Raw genomic sequence first — 17,215 nt, 5'->3', positions numbered from 1 at the left:
AGATAAAACCGTGGTCTTTTAGCATTTTTTCATGCTAAAAGACCACGGTTTTTTAGTAGCCTAGTCGTTTCAGTGTGGTGGTACTTAATGTATAACATCGGTTTTAAAAAACACATGTTAAAGAGGTCAAATAGTGTAGTCTTATTGAATTAATTTAATTAATAATTAAAAAATACTTTTTCAAATCCCTAATTAATCCTAACAGTACACAAAATTAACCGCGTCTGCTAATTCACACCCGTTTCTGCCGCGACGCCGCGCGCCTCCTCTGCGCTGCCTGCGCGCGTCTGCTCTCCCTCCGCCGCCTGCTTCGCTTGCTCCGCCTAGCTACTCCGCGCGCCGCCTGCTTCGCTTGCTCCGCCTACTCCGCGAGCCGCCTGCTCCGCACGCCGCCTGCTCCGCCTGCTCCGCTGCCTGCTGCGCCGTCTGCTTCGCCTGATCCGCCGCCGCCTAATTCGCCTGCTTCACCTGCTCCGCCGCCGCCTGCTCCGCCCCCTACCTGCCTGCTCCGATAAGCTCAGCCCCTAATTCGAAACCCTAGCCTAAAATCAGGTAATAGCTGAATGCAGGGGCTATCTGTAAGGAAGTAGGAATATTGTTCAGATTTGATTCTAAAATGATTTGAGTGTGAATTACTTTCAATGGGCTTGAAAACAAGTTGGTGCTCTTCTTTGGATGATTAATGGTGTCTAGCTTTTCCACTTCTGTTCGATTTTTTCTTTTGCGAATAGGTTGAAAGTAGGCGAAATGTGGGGAGGAGAAGAAGATATGCAACTTTGAGATTCTTGTTATGTAAATTTGGTTATTTTCAGAATTGGATTGAGCTTCATTTTTTTTTCTTCCTTTTTTTTGTTGTTTGTTTGGATTCTTAACGCTGTGTGTATGACTCATTGGGCGTGGTGCTGGATTACTGAAATTTTAATTTCTACGATTTTGAGCTTTGGTTCATTTTTGTTGATTGTGCTTCGACTTCTGTAGTGTGGAGTAACTAATATTTGAAGCGTTAGTGTGCTTGAAGTCGTTGTATTTTAATGAAGGAGCAGCATTGGACTTATGTGTTTGTCTTGCTCTTTTAGTTCAGTCCATGACCGATTGTTTTCCTCATTCCTTATCAAGAGCTATTTGCTGGCCTTTAGAAGATTGAACACGAGTGTTTATAGGATGTAGGCCTGCTTTTCTTGACTTATTGCATTGTATATTGGAAGAGAGGTGTAGTTATTTGGGTTTTATTTATTTCTTGATGTTTTTCCATCGGTGGTATGGTTGATCTGCAGTGATGGTGCGCGGTCTTGCTTTCCGCGACGCCGCCCAAGCCGCCGAGGAAGGTGCCCAAAACGCCTCACAAGGTACGCTTTTGTTGTGGATTATGTTTCTGTAGTTGGAAGGAATGTATGTTGATTTCTATGGGATTCTGATAGTTGCTTCTGAATCCTGATAACACCAAGCTCATTTTTGAACGAATCAGCTCATATTTTCCACTAATAATTGATCGTATTTAGAATCTCGATGCGTTGTTAGCTTTGCTTATATAGCGCTCGAAATGGAGCTGAACTTTAGTGGCATGACTAGAAAATTATTTGTTTCACATTTAGAGACCTAAGGTATACTTGCTTAGTTAGCATGTAAAAATGGAGCTGAACTGAGTAGCAAAATTATTACTTAGTTATGATCTTTGGACCAAGAAAGATCATCAGTCAAATAAAACTTTTCTGTATGAGAACCATATATAATTATTTACAGTTAGCTTGAATTGTGTTTATCTATCTATCACTCTGTTCTTTTCTGCTTTTCACTATGACTGAAAAAATGCAGAAATTTTCCTAATGTAGAGTTGGAAATTGGGATTTTTAGGTCACCAAGTGGCAATCAACTAAATAGTGTCGACACTGGAAGCCAGGTTGGCCTTGAGAAACTTACACGATATAATGACTCTACTACACAGAATCAACGTTTCCTAAATTGAGCTCGTTATTCTCGTAGGTTTGCAATTTAGCCTGGAGCAAGAATGTCAACGAAATAGTTAGCACGCACGGATACTCCCAGAATCAAATAATGGTGTGGAAGTATCCAACTATGTCAAAGGTAAAACGGATGATTTCCTTATCGCGTTATCTGTCTTCTTTTCTTTGTTTTTAGGATTCTCAAACGAAGTCTCATCAACTTCTTCGTGCCCTTTTCCTTATAGGTGGCAACGCTAACCGGGCATAGTTTGCGGGTATTGTACCTGGCAATGTCTCCTGATGGCCAGGTACATCTATACAACTACAAGCACATTCCATTGAGTGGTTAACCATGTAGTTTCGAATGCCTTTTCATGTCGTGTGGCAGCATTTTCAATAACTCGTCTGAATTTGATATTTACAGTCGATTGTGACCGGAGCAGGAGACGAGACACTCAGGTTCTGGAACGTCTTTCCATCCGTTAAAACGCCGGTAAGTTGGAACCATTGGACACTCAAATTTGATATATATGGATGCTTATTGAATTTTGAACTTATTGTTGTTGCTTTGTGACACATCAGGCACCGGTGAAGGACACTGGCCTTTGGTCTTTAGGAAGAACTCAAATCAGATGATGATGTGACACATCAGGCACCGGTGAAGGACACTGGCCTTTGGCTCGTTGCATTCATTGGTATTTGTTTTCAATAAAATTTATTAAGTATTTGGTGGTTGACTATCACATTGTAATACATATTTTTTACTCACAGTTCGATAAACCAAGTTACTCCAAAGAGGACATTGATGACGTGCGTAAAGAATGGGCGGACTGTGTACAAGATCATATACTTGAGTAAAGAGGTAATGAATGATCTTTATAATTTTGCAATAAGTCGTGCATGTGTTGCTACATATATTTCTACATTTCTTATATCAAATTATTATAATCTATGTGTTCTACTTATTATTGATATTAGGTTATATATGATATGGTGCGTTATTGATTCTATGTATTCATTGATTCTATGTGTAGCTATATATTTTTTTGCTACGTGAAGTAATGCATTTTTTCTTTATTTTTGTCCATTTATTTTATGCAGGTATGACGTTGCTAGTTTGGATGCAAAGTGGAAAAATGTCATATACACTTGAAAGTTTTAGTTGACGCTTAGTGAAGAACATTGCTTAGTTGCATATTTTGGTTGGTAGAATTATGTTTAAAGTACAATGCAAAAAATTCTAGTCCGTTGAACTAATTCTCGTTTCTAGATTATTGTAATGACTCTTGAATATTAAACTTTATTTAAATTTATGTGCTTTGATTTGTGTTTATTATTTATGAAATTAGTTGGATATTAAATAATTAGATAATTATTGAAATAGGGGAAAAAATGCTAATAGACCACAATTTTAAATCGTGCTAAAAGACCACGGTGTTTAAACTGTATTCTATTTTGCTTTTGTTTCGCTAAAAGACCACGGTTTTAAAAGTGTGGTCTATTAGCGCATGTGATATGCTAAAAGACAACAGTTTTAAACCGTAGTGTATTAGCATGTGCGATATATATACGACTACAGTTTGAAAACCGTGGTCTATTAGCGCCCATCTACCACTACCCTACCTACAACAACACTCTTTTTACCCCTACGACTATGGTTTTTAACACTAGTCTATCAGCATTTTTCTTGTAGTGTTTGACGTTGTGGAGGAGACTGATAATGCTGTGGAGGAGAGTATTTGATGCTGTGGAGGAGACTTATCTGATGGGCTAGCTTCCGAATTTTTCTAAATGCATTCTCTGTTATGGTTCATCTTTAAGAGTTTTTTTTGGTACTTAAAAATAACGATTGCTTCAACTTTTAACTGAATATATTCAAGTTGTTTGTCCCCTACTTATTATTCTGTTAGGTTTAAAATATACTTGAAATTTTAGTTATAATTATATTTACTACACTGATCATGATATATTGAAAAATTGAAAAATATATATCGATGCATGTTAACAAACTTTACTATTTTCGAAAGTTATTCATATGTCAGATTTTTCAATCAAGCAGGTTATTTATAAAAAATTCTGATATTTTTTTCAAAAGTTATGGAAAAATAGCGACCCATATTGTTTTTCTCTTTACTCTTTGCATTGAAAATTAGAAAATCATTAAGCATAATGATATTATGTTTTTAATTGTCTCTAAGCTATTATCAATATACGTTATTTATTTATTTTTATACTTTTATACCACCGCGACCCACTCCAGAACCGCTGCCCTCCTCCACCGTTCAGGGAAGTTTATTTCTTCATTTTTGTGTTGTTCCAATCAGGACTTGATTTTTTGCTAAATTAGGGCTCAAATCTAGAAAGAGGCTTCCCCAAATTGATCTATAAAAGGATTTGAACATATTGACGCTATTAAGTCCAGATAACTATTTTCCCTTATTTCAACATAGAAAACAGGGTCAGATTTGGAGATTTATCTTCTGCGGAATTGATCAGATATATTCTTTTGCATCTTGTTTGCCTCATATTCCCCCCTTATAAACATTTTGCCTTCGTTACTTATTGTTGGCTGGAGATGAATAAATCAATGACAACTTTCAGAGCATGTTTTCGTACTATTTTGACTTCCATTTCCATATATTTTCCTTTTGTCTACTCAGAGAATGTATTGCCAGGAATTCTGCTGAGCTTTTATTCAATAACACAACGATGTATTGTATTGTATTGCTTTTACTCAATATCTTTCTTTTGAATCTTTGTCAAGGAGAAACTGAACACAAGACAAAAGAAGATAATAATCAGTATTAGTTCGAGATAATTGCCAAGGAGATTAAGGTACCGATTCAGCAGAGGAATTGGGGTATGCCCAAATTTTTATATTTTTGGATTATTATTTATGTGTCAAGTTTCATGAGCATTTTTGGGAGAGAAATATACTGCTTTTTGTTAATCAAAAATGGATAATAATGAGTTGAAAACTATGTAATTGTGTTACTAGGAATGCAATGGCATGAATGCAACTTTTAAGTATCCCAACATTTTGAAATATTGTTGATGTGTTGATTGCCGAAATCGTTGGGTTATGTTTCGATGAATGGAGATGCATATAATTTGGATTTTGACTTTGTCTATGTAGAAGCCAGTAACAGTATCATAATCTGCTATGCAATCTATGTCGATTTTATACCGATAGGATGAGATGTAGCTTGAATACGAAATCTCTGCCGTTATTGGCATTGCTTGATAGCTAAGAGTCTATTGTTTTACTTTTATTTTATGCAGAAATTTGTGCATCAGTCCACCCCCACAGTAAACAATGACGCACAATCCTATTGAACCTGCACAAATTGTGTTACTGATAGAGGAGATAATGCATGTGTATTTGATGGAACTCATATGTGTAATGAATCTTCTAACTAGGATGGACAAAAGAAAGAGGAAGCGTACTGATGAAGTTGAGACATATTCTATGATTCAAAGAATCCCTGACCAAGTTAAGCACTTGAATAGAATGGTAGGAGTTACTGATATTGATTGCATTGAAAATCTTCGCATGGATCGTAACACTTTCGGTAGATTATGTCTTTTATTACGACAATTAGGGGGTTTGATCAATAGTTTTGTAGACTCAAGAGCTTGCGGGGCGCAGGAAAGAGAATGTTACCATACAATGGGAGTGCTTCGTGTCAATTTAGGATGCTTCGTATCCTTACATGCTCCTCATCAATTTCTTTGACATCTCTAAATTCTCTGTAGTTGATCATTTTATGGTGAAAGACATCTTAGTGTAATCAAATCTGCTAAGTTACAACTTTAGAGTCATATGTAGAAAATGATCTCATATTATCATAATCTCTTATGGGCATCTCTGAATTAGAACTGCATTTTTCTGTTTTTTGTATTTTGTTTTCTTGGGGTGTAATTTTCATTTCACTGGATGGTATAGGTGCTAAACCGGATTGCTGGACTGGACAGGAAATCATGATTTCCTAATAGTTTTGAATAAGTGAATTTGGGCATTCTTGAGGTAAGATAACTAAATGTTTGATGCTTATGTAATTGAACTCTTGGGAGCGTGGAATGTGATTATATGATAGAAATTGGGGGATATTAAGCATGTTACTATGTGTTGAGCCAATTTTGATTTATGAATAAGGGAAGAACGACTTTTAGTATTGAGTGGAGAACTTGTGGTGATTGGTTGTGTTATAAGTTGCTTTCTTGGTGTTGATGAGTTAAATATGATTTAAATTTCAAGCTAAAGCATACTAATGTGTAGTAAGATGATGTATTTGAGATCTTATAGCTTTTATTTGGCCAAAATATGAGTTATATGTTGAGTTTCAACAGAAACTGTCAAGTTTGGCTGGACAAACCAATGTCTTGTGAGGGATTTTCGAGAGTGTTCCTATTGTCCAAATAACTTGAAATTTTTACTGTAATAACTTCAGCATGAGTATATGGTTTCTGTAAAATTTCAGCTAAATTGGACACCGTTAGATATGTCAAACAATTTTCTTAAAAGTACTGCGCGAAGCAGCAAGGTTCTGTGGCAGATTCTGCATTTTGTGAGATAATTTCTTATACACTTGAGAATATATTGTATTTTTGTAACTTTCTAATAAAGATAGACTTTAATAGCTTTCTTAAAAGGTAAAGCTTGCATTTTTCTTTGAAAAGGTTGATTTTATATGATTTTTCAAAGTTGAGATTCATGTTTCTTACTTGAGAAAGTTATGAATAGAATTATGCTAAGTAATTGATGTTTCAGTTATTCCCTTCTTCATTCCCTCGGACTATATTCAACTATACGGTATATATGTAACGTTGTGAGAGAGAGCAGAGTTGAAATATCTCTTTCATATTTCTTTTATTTAAGAAGCTCGGGTTGGCTATGTTTTGCAGGTGAACTCGCTCGTGTTGGTACAGGGTAATCTTCTTCTCATTTTAACAATATAGATAGAACATTGAGATCTTGAAGATTATTTATGTAACTCACATGTTGCCGGATTTTTTTAATTCTCCAGTTCATTATTGTGATTGAGTTTATCATCTTGGCGGATCAAGTAGATGGGAGTCGATGAGCTATGAGGACTACTACAAACGAGAAGGCTGAAGCAGAGAACGTCGTTTCAAATGTCTAGCAAGTTGCGTGCATTTGTAATATTTTTTAATTAAACATCTAGCTAAATAGAATATATGTGAAGTTTTCATTATATTTGGATGATAATGTATGAATATTTTGGATGATATATAATATTGTTATTGTTGATTTTATCATTTTGTCGTTTTATAAAAATTGCAAAATTTTAAAATATACTACAATTATATAAAGTGCAAAAAAACTGTTATAAAAGGTGCAAAAACCGTTATAAGAAGTAAAAAAAACTGTTAACTATGATGGAAAAAAACAAAAAAAAAATACAAAATAACGGACAAATTCTCATATATAACGGTAATAAACCGTTATGTATAAGCATTATAGATAACGGTTTCATACCGTTATGTATAGAAAAAAAACTGTTAACTATGATAGGAAAAAAAACAAAAAAAATACAAAACATAACGGAAAAATCCTCATACATAACGGTATAAACCGTTATGTATAATCATTATAGATAACGGTTTCATACCGTTATGTATAGAAAAAAAACTGTTAACTATGATAGGAAAAAAAACAAAAAAAATACAAAACATAACGGAAAAATCCTCATACATAACGGTATAAACCGTTATGTATAATCATTATAGATAACGGTTTCATACCGTTATGTATGAGCGTCTCGTACCGTTATCTATTCTCACATACATAACGGTTTTTAAACCGTTGTCTATGATACGTATCATAGATAACACCACTATACACAACGGTTTTTTTGCTCATAGATAACGGATAAAATCCGTTATCTATGAGCGTTTTTCTAGTAGTAATTTGGTAAAATTTCACCATTGAAAATTTTAAAGTACATCAAACTTAAAAGCACAATGCAACTTAAAAACAAAGACTAGCTAGGAAATAACATAAACTAAGAAGGCAGCAACCTAGGTAAACTTCATATCTCTCTGATAGCAAATTGCCATAACCAATTGACATTCTCTCTAACCACACCTCTCACATCATCTTGGAATTTCCTCATATTACGCTCCTCCATATTTGATTATAGCAAATAGAAACGCAGCTGATCCTGCTAGATCTTGCATTTTGTTGTTGGAGTGAATGGTTAGAGGCCGCTGGTAATCTGATGGGTCGAAGGAGTGGTCAAATTAGGTGTAAAGGATGGCATGACTTACAAGAAGGGTGGATAAAGTGCGCGGTGTTGATTTGAAAATGAAAATATTGTAAGACATTTTATGTCTCATGTGACAATGAATAATCTGAAAAAATAACTAATCCATAAAATATGCGGTGAGATGCGTTGTAACAACGAATGTGAGTACGAAAAATAGCGGATGGGATCCTCTGTCCCACAATTAATTAGTGTGTACCACCGTGTACCACTCCTATTCTCTTTATTTTATAATTATTTTTTATAAAAATAAAAATTATTATTAGATTATGAACTCAAATTAATATTTATCACTGAAAATTGAAAATTTTAAAAATTATATACCCTAACTTTGAATTAATTAACCCAAATAATCTATTATTAATACAACTAAATATAAAAAAATAATTATAAACCCTACTTGGATGAGTGAACCCTTGATAATTATCTTTATATTATATTAAAGCATAATAAATTAAAATTAAAAAAAAAATACTTAAAAATTATATCAAATTAAGAGTGGTACACGGTGGTACACACTAAATTGTGGGACAGAGGATCTCATTTGGAAAAATAGAACACAACGAATGATAACTCAGTTCGGTTAAACAACCTACGTCTGAGGGGCCTCGCCCAGGGAAAATCATCCACTATATGAAGTTAAGATGTACAAAGGACTTACACAATAAGACACCCTCTTACTTAACCTCTACATCTTCCCAAAAGGGGCGGCAATTACAGTGGCTCTGTAGAAGGGGAAGATGGAGACGGGGGCGGAAGGGGCGCTATTGGCAGCATCGCTTTGGATGACTACATTGACGCGTTAGATGACGGAATCAGGGGCGGCGCGTTGGGGGGAAGGGCGTCATTGGCGGCATCGTCATCTTCTAACTGCGGACGAGTCCCAATGCAGCAGCTTAAGAAGGTGGAGATGGCCATCATGGTTAAGAAGGGGACGCTCATGAAGCCATTAAGAAGAGAATCGTTATCGGATGAGCTACAGCTAGAGTTATTCATGATTTGCACTACTTTCCTCTTATTTTCAGGGTTCTTATTACTTTCATTGACTGATAAAAATTTAATCAAACATAGGAATTTAATATTTTGGAATCAGATTACTTTCCTAAGCCAGAATTCGTGTCAAACAAAAGGGCCCTTAGAGTAAATACATTCGAATATGACGTCTCTTTTATGCGCGGGTCGAGTCTAGTGGGCTTTTATTATACTCAAGTCCAACGCCGATATAAACATTCTGACGTCGTGGAATGTTGTATTAATTAAATTCTTGGATCGTAATTTGAAATATTCTTAGCCACATAAAATTACACGATTTTTGGAACGAGAATCCGTGTCAAACAAACGAGCCCTTAGAGAGTAAATACATTCGAATATGACGTCTCTTTTATGTGCGGGTCGAGTCTAGTGGGCTCTTATTATACTCAAATCAAGCGTTGATATAAACATGCGGACGTCGTGGAATGTTGTATTAATTAAATTCTTCAATCGTAATTTGAAATATTTTTAGCCACATAAAATTACACGATTTTTGGAACGAGAATTTTGTTAACAATGCAAAAACCCTTATTAAATACCTTAATCTTTTAATTAATGCGTGATGTGGATGGGAAACACAATAAAGACGACAAGATAACAATGCTTAATTCGTCTTCCAAGTCGGGATAAACAAAGAAATGAGAACTCTATTATCAGATTATCAAATACTCAACTCTCTCCTTATTATCTTCCTAAGACTCTTTTTTCTCAAATTATCAAATACTCACTCTCCTTATTATCTTCCTAAGACAAGCTATTTATAGGCATCAAACTTAAACAAACTCATAAATGAAAAAGACTCCAAAAATAGAAACATTAAAGAAAAGACTTTTCAACTTGATGCCAACTGAAACGTCCATCTCTGACTACTTGAAATATGAACCCGAATAATATCTTGATGGAAAGGTAATTGAATTGGTTTTCCAATGCAACTGGACGTTCATTATTTTGGAGTAGAAATGAAGAAATTATGATCGAAATATTGAAGGATTGTCAACCTGACAGATTCTACGAATTTGACACACATCAATCCTGAATTGAAATACGAGGTTGTTGTAAGACTGCCCACAGCGGCGAGTGTGAGAGCCGCGCTCGTTGTGGTTTTTGGTGGGCCCCACTATTGAGGGCATAAGCTTGCCAATAGCGGGCTCTAAATGTATGATATTCCTTTTAATTAAAGTCAAACCTATCAGCAAATGAGAGTGTGCCATGTGGCCATTAACTCTCTCTCATATCCATCAACAAATAAGAGTGTGCCATGTGGCCACTAACCCTCTCTCTTGTCTACCAACTCTCTCTCTCTCATTAAACGTGGTAAATGAAAATATACCATGTGGCCCCACCTTTTGCAGATTTTGTTGCGAGCTTCTCTTCCAAAAGCTCGCAAGTGCGAGCTTGAGCCCGCAAGCTCGACGGCCAGCAACAGAGTGCAAGCGCGAGCCAAAGCTCGCAAATACAGCTAGCGGGCTCGCAAGCCCGCTGTTGTGGACAATCTAATATTTCTCTTTAGTACATACATGGTCATAGAAACAAGATACAAATAACAAATAATAGACGAGCCAAATACAAAATTGGTCAAAGATAAGGACAGTGACCGATAGTAACTTTAAAGTTGGGATTTGCCGGATTCTGCACCTCTCGGTTCTTTTTCCTTAGAAAAACTACAGAGATGTGAACTGTCGTTTATGTATGAGGGGTTATTTAGAGCACCTCCAGCGCTCGTTGCGAGCGCTGGATCGAGGCGTGGCGAGGAGGCGGGCGGCTCACTGGCGACCCGGCCAGATGTGAAGGCGTGGCGAGGTGGAGACCCGGGGCGAAGGCGTGGAGTGTATGGCGCGTCCGGCAGACGCGCCTCTTTTAAAAAAAAATTGAAATTCGATTGTTTTTTTTAAAAAATGACCGTTTGATATATATATATATATATATATTTTAAATTACTGTTGCTTCCCAACGGCTGAATTCAACATTTTTTTCCCCTTTATCTATATATATCACAACTCTTCTCCATTCATTTCATTATCTAAAAATCATCTCCACATCAAAAAATTCTCTACAAAAAATGTCTTCCTCCTCATCAAGCCACGAGGACGAGCGACATGCTGAAGAATTTTCCAATCTTGTGCAAGAATTTAATCAAATTGTTCAAGATATTGGTGATCTAGAAGAGCAACCTCGTCATCGGCGACGAAGCGAGCGGAAGAAGGCCTTCATTCGTCGGGACCGTGAAGCCGGCGCTGTACGTTTGCACGCGGATTACTTTGATGAAAATCCGGTCTATCCCGACAACATCTTCCGCCGCCGTTTTCGGATGCGTCGTGCGTTGTTTTTGCGTATCGTTAATGCGGCTGATCCCAAGCTCTTGGGGCGCTTCAGCCGGGTGGAGATGGAGAGGGTGCTCGTGGTGGGGCTGGCTTGCGCGCACCCAAACGGGGAGATGAGGCCGACCATGAGGGAGGCTACGCGGATGCTCGGAGGGGAGGCGCCGCTGCCGGCCTTGCCTAGCAAGAGGCCGGTTGTGATGATTCAGTCAGTGGTGCCGCACACAGCTGAGGAGTTGGCGAGTGCCACTAGCTGTCACGACCGCTCTTGCTAAGGATAGCAAATTCGGGGAAACCGCGACTAAGGGAGGGAATTTAGGAGCGGGATTTAGAAAGGGGTATATTCGGTCTCTTGATGACTCGACTTGTATAAGGAAATCAATCGAAATATCTAGATATCAAGAAGGCCACAAGGGGACCGTACATAATAATATCCAGAAATGTGTGCTCAATGAGTTTGAGTACATCATTAAATAATACATATTGTTTGACAAACGACATAATATCATAACGAAATCAGTGTTCGCAGCGGAATAACATTTTGAGTATATGTATGAAGACATATACTCTACTCTGAGGTAATCATCCTAGATCGACAAAAGCTCCGCTTGCACACTACATCCTCGATCACAGCTCAACCTGCACATTTATAAATACATACAGGGCTAAGTACGAAAGTACTTAGTGGACACTTGCCGAAACTTACATACATGCATAATATTTTATTGTCAAGCCTTTTAACAGTAGTAAGATACGAGGGTTTTCCTTTAAAGACTCGTATTTACCAAACATAATATCATTTCTTTCATCAATAACCCGCGCAGGCATTTTAATATCATTAATCACCATATCAGTAACTCGTGCCGAGAGGGAGGCCTCCCTCTACGGACACTATGATCGGCCAACCCGCTAGATGACTCACGATCACAAGGTGTACACTAATTCCGAAGGGATTTGCGGTCCCATCCAGAATCCGAATTCGATTAACATCAGATAGGCAATTAATAACAAAACATAAAGCATTTAGGCATTGACAATATTATTCAAAATTCATAAGCATAAAGTTTTAACAATTCTACTATATGGTTTTAGTTTATACGTAAGAAAGCCCACCTGAATAGCAGACTCACGGTTTAGCTCTAACTCTGGTGCTTGACCTTTAATCCGAGAAAATAAAATAAGATTCTTAATTCTCGAAAAATCTCAATAAATGAGGATGCATGAAATGATTATGCATGACTCATATCCCTTTAATTAAATTATGAGATGCTAATCCTATTTAAGGAATTAAAGCTCGTCTTATGAGGTCGGATTATTAATCTTTAATAATCTACTCATCTTAAAATAATCTAATTCACTTACTAATTAATAATTAGTAAGTCTTAAAATAATTCACTAATTAAAAAAATAATTAGGATTAATAATGAGAGCCTAAAAATAATAAGTCTTATTGGGCTTAAGTAAATGAACCTCATTGGACTTAATCGACTAAATAGTAAGAGCCCAATTAATAAAAATTCGAAAATCATTATTAATAATTAATAGAAGCCCAATCAAAATAAATAATAGGAGCCCATTTATATAAATAATAGAGTCCAAACAATATATATATAGCCCAATGGAAATAAAATAAGCAAAGCCCAAATGAATTAATATCCGGCCCAAACCCTTCCAATCTCAACAGTCGGTTCTCTCTAAGTTCTCGGTTCTTTGCGTCCAGAGAACTAAACCATCCTTTTCCTTTAATCTATTCTAGAATAAAGTCTTTTCTAGGTAACTTGTAACTATCACCTATAGTAGCTTCATTCATTTTTGTAATTGATAACCATACGTCTCTTTCCTCTTTTTATCTCATTAGCAACATAACAAGCTGGAGCACTATGTGGGCTAAATCAACGTTCCTAAATCAGACTCTTTTTGTAATTGATAATCATACTCTCTTTTATCTTTATTAAAGGCAAACATTCATTCTCTTTTTTTTTTTTAATAAGCACTCGGCTCCCTCAAATTTATTAAAGAAAGGAAACTCTCTCTCTCTCTTAATTGAAGCAAAATTTTGCTCACTCTTCTCTCTCTCTCGTTCGATCGATCCAGCCATCATCCGGGGTCCTTCTTCCCGGCGAGTCATCGCCGGAAATCCATCTCTCTCTCCCTCGCATACATCGGTAACCACCCAAACACTCACCTCTCAATCTCTCTCGAATCTCCTCCGGCGAAGAACCGTCGGTCAGTCACCTCCCTCAACGTTTCACTACAGCGCCGTTGTTCCTGCTGCTCCGGCGACTCACGACGAGGCCACCGCCGATTGCTGCTGTTTGTGGAAGCGCCGCCGACTGCTGCTGTTCGTGGAGTTGGCCGCCGACTGCTGCTGCTCTGGTATCGCGGGCTGCTGTTGCAGAGCTCCGACAGCCACCACCGTCGTCGGCTGCCGCTGCCTCGCCCAAGGCCGACTTCTGCTACCAAGCACCGAACGCCGCTGCTGTAGGGAGGCCGGCGAACAGTCGGGTGTTCGCCGTTTCCAGTTCTTCTCCGAGTTCCGAAGCCGGTGAGAGCTCCATCATCGCGTCGTCTCGTTCGTCTCTCGGCCCAACTGAACAGGTCGTGGAGCAACAAGGCGAGCTTCTCGCCTGAACCCACCGCCAAGCACCGAGTCGCTGCTGCTCGTCGTCTCTCGATCAGCCTGAACAGGCCGCGTCCCTTCTTCCTAAAGCTAAGTTATCTACTTTCATTTTTCTTCTACTTCAGTTTCTAGTTGTTACGCGTGGGGTTCTCATGATTCGTTGTTCTAGAGTGCAGTGGCAGTATACACACAAGTCTTTCTATTGCTATACATAACATGGACTGTTTGATGTAGTGGTAAAACATGATTATGCTCGTTGGTACGAATGCGAACTCGATTGGATAACTGAGGTAGTATAAATACCTTGAATGATGCTTGCTTTGGTGTTTGTTGGCTGTTGTGGTTGGATTAAATGAAGCAGCAGATCGAACTGAAATAATAAAGTTGTTCTTGCATTAATGCAGGTGGAATAAGGGAAGAAGGTGGAGCATTGAAGACAAGCTTACCTTGAGAATACTTGGTAGGATGAATTAAAGGCTCACTTCTCCTTGTGCAGTCCTCAAATGAAGAATGAAGAGAATGCAACAATGTTGGCTGTTTTGAATGACGAGGTGGTTTGGCTGGGAGCTTGTATACATGGGAGGAGGTACATTCTAGGGTGGCTGATTGACATATTTAGGTGTACTTGGGCATGGCAGCCTGCTGCATAGGCGTGGGAAAAAAAAAAGGTGCAGCAAGCTCAAGAGGGGATAGGGGAGTGTGCAGCACATGTCTCCATACCTTATTGTTATTCACATTTTCTTGAACTTAGGGGGGGGGTGGCAGGTGGTGGAGTAGGAAAGTGGTAGAGTGTAAACCGTAGGGAGTGCAGATGGTAGATAAGCATAGGTGTATATGGTTGTAAAGTATGATGTGATCTAAATATAATCCTTCAGTGTTGTTGCTCTGTATTTGAAATATTGGTTTCGTGTCTTGCTAAAAATCGATAATCCGTAGTCGAAAATTGGCTGCTCTAAAAATCTAATTTGTATTATTATCGAGATTGCTAAATTAAATCCATAGATTTAATTCGTTCGTCATTCTAATACCTAAATTAAATCCGTAGATTTAATTGGCTTCAAAGTCTGAAATAATTCACGACTTAAGTAACAATATAAAATAAACTCCATCTTGACTAATAAATAATACAACTTCGCTAAGTTGGTTATAACTTCGAATAATAAAAATTCATCGGTTCAAAGATTAACGTCGCGATTTTAAACACGCGAAGATAAATAAATGCATACTGCTAGTGTAGCGAATCTGTTTCCAAATTACGTAATTCAGAATCATAGTTGGAATTCATAAAGCGTTTCATTTACTAAAAAAAATTAATAAACACGCAATATTGGACTTAAATAAATATAAAAGAGCGGGTTGTTACATACTACCCCTCTTAACAAAAATTTCGTCCCGAAATTTGCATACCTATGTGAAAAGTTCTGGGTATTTTTCTTTCATCTGGTCCTCAAGTTCCCACGTTGCTTCTTCAGGTCCATGGTGTCTCCACAGTATTTTGACTGACACGATCGATTTATTCCTCAACTCTTGCACCTTTCGGTCCAAAATGGCTTCAGGTTTTTCCTCGTACGTCAAGTCTGGGTTAAGAATCATTTCCTCTTGGTGAATCACGTGTTTGGGGTCAAACACGTACCGTCTCAGCTGTGACACGTGGAACACATTGTGGACGTTTCCAAAGCTAGGTGGCAGCGCCAACCTATACGCTACGGGACCTATTCTTTCAAGGATCTCATAAGGTCCTACAAAACGGGGTCTCAACTTACCCTTAACACCGAATCTGACGATCCCTTTCGAGGGTGACACTTTCAGGAAAACCTTGTCTCCAATTTGAAATTGTAGTTCGGTTCGTCGGGTATCGGCATAAGACTTCTGTCTATCCTGGGCCTCTTTAATTCTTGCTCTAATCTGGCGGATGGTCTCGATCATCTCGCTTACTGCATCTGGCCCAAGGATTTTTCTTTCACCCACCTCGTCCCAGTAAAGTGGTGATCTACACTTCCTTCCATACAGCGCCTCATAAGGTGCCATATCAATGGTCGCCTGGTAACTGTTGTTGTAGGCGAATTCGATCAGTGGCAGCACTGATTCCCAACTTCCTCCTCGGTCTAGCACCACTGTCCTCAACATATCTTCAAGGGTCTGAATTGTTCTTTCCGATTGTCCATCTGTTTGAGGATGGAAGGCGGTGCTAAAGTTCAATCTTGTTCCCAACTCCTTCTGCAAACTGATCCAAAATCTAGAAGTAAATTTTGAATCTCTATCTGAAGTAATGGATATTGGTATTCCATGTAGCCGTACAATCTCACGGATGTACAATTGGGCTAGTTTCTCCGATCCATAGGTAATTGGAATCGGTATAAAATGAGCACACTTCGTGAGACGGTCTACTATTACCCAAATAGCTGTGTTGCCCCTATTTGTCTTGGGTAGACCCGTCACGAAATCCATCGCTATGTGCTCCCACTTCCATTCTGGGATTTCTAATGGCTGCAATTTCCCATATGGTCGTTGATGTAAAGCTTTCACTTGCTGGCATGCAAGGCAGCGCTCTACAAACGAGGCTATATCTCGTTTCATCCCGTCCCACCAAAACTTCTGTTTCAGATCTTGGTACATTTTGGTACTCCCGGGATGAGCGGTATAGGGCGTGTCATGAGCTTCACTCATGATCTCATTTCTGAGTTCCTCGTTATGGGGAACACACAATCTTCCTTCAAAAAGTACGGCGTTATCCGTTGCCTCTTGGTAGCCTCCTGGCGTGCCTGTTCGGATCTTGAGACGAACTTTTTCTAAGTCCTCATCCGCTCTCTGGGCACTGACGATCCTTTCTCTGAGGTCTGGGGCGGCTACCAGAGTTGCAATAATCGCTCTTGTCGTTGCTGGTGGCTGAACCACTTCTATCTTCAATCTGTCAAAATCCCTTACAAGCATGTCCTCTTGAGTGAGAAGGAGTCCTAACTCGGATTGAGTTTTACGACTTAAAGCATCAGCTACTACATTAGCTTTTCCCGGGTGGTA

General features: G+C 38.3%; 1 protein-coding gene and 1 long non-coding RNA gene across 7 annotated transcripts; both read left to right on the top strand.

The window, feature by feature from the left end:
• Nucleotides 1–218: 218 nt before the first annotated feature.
• Nucleotides 219–3,273, top strand: LOC131011696 (B-type cell cycle switch protein ccs52B-like). Its single transcript, XM_057939490.1, has 9 exons — nt 219–552; nt 1,275–1,346; nt 1,830–1,897; nt 1,981–2,082; nt 2,186–2,248; nt 2,365–2,433; nt 2,523–2,635; nt 2,712–2,802; nt 3,042–3,273. Exons 2-7 carry the CDS (start codon nt 1,277–1,279, stop codon nt 2,574–2,576), a joined length of 426 nt encoding a protein of 141 aa, XP_057795473.1. The 5' UTR covers nt 219–552; nt 1,275–1,276; the 3' UTR covers nt 2,577–2,635; nt 2,712–2,802; nt 3,042–3,273.
• Nucleotides 3,274–4,178: 905 nt separating this feature from the next.
• On the top strand, nt 4,179–7,217 carry LOC131011695 (uncharacterized). Of its 6 annotated transcripts, none has more exons than XR_009097080.1 (5): nt 4,179–4,775; nt 5,223–5,454; nt 5,887–5,967; nt 6,846–6,870; nt 6,968–7,217. It is a non-coding gene; the product is annotated as an uncharacterized LOC131011695 (long non-coding RNA). The 6 variants fall into 6 exon arrangements; XR_009097077.1 differs by having other exon boundaries at nt 4,181–4,775; nt 5,223–5,433; XR_009097082.1 differs by having other exon boundaries at nt 4,181–4,800; nt 5,223–5,433.
• Nucleotides 7,218–17,215: the final 9,998 nt, after the last annotated feature.

This window comes from Salvia miltiorrhiza, chromosome 2 (genome assembly GCF_028751815.1).
Source record: "Salvia miltiorrhiza cultivar Shanhuang (shh) chromosome 2, IMPLAD_Smil_shh, whole genome shotgun sequence".
NCBI lineage: Eukaryota > Viridiplantae > Streptophyta > Magnoliopsida > Lamiales > Lamiaceae > Salvia > Salvia miltiorrhiza.
Note: the sequence above shows the minus strand (reverse complement) of the source record. Positions and strands in the feature narration are given on the sequence as shown.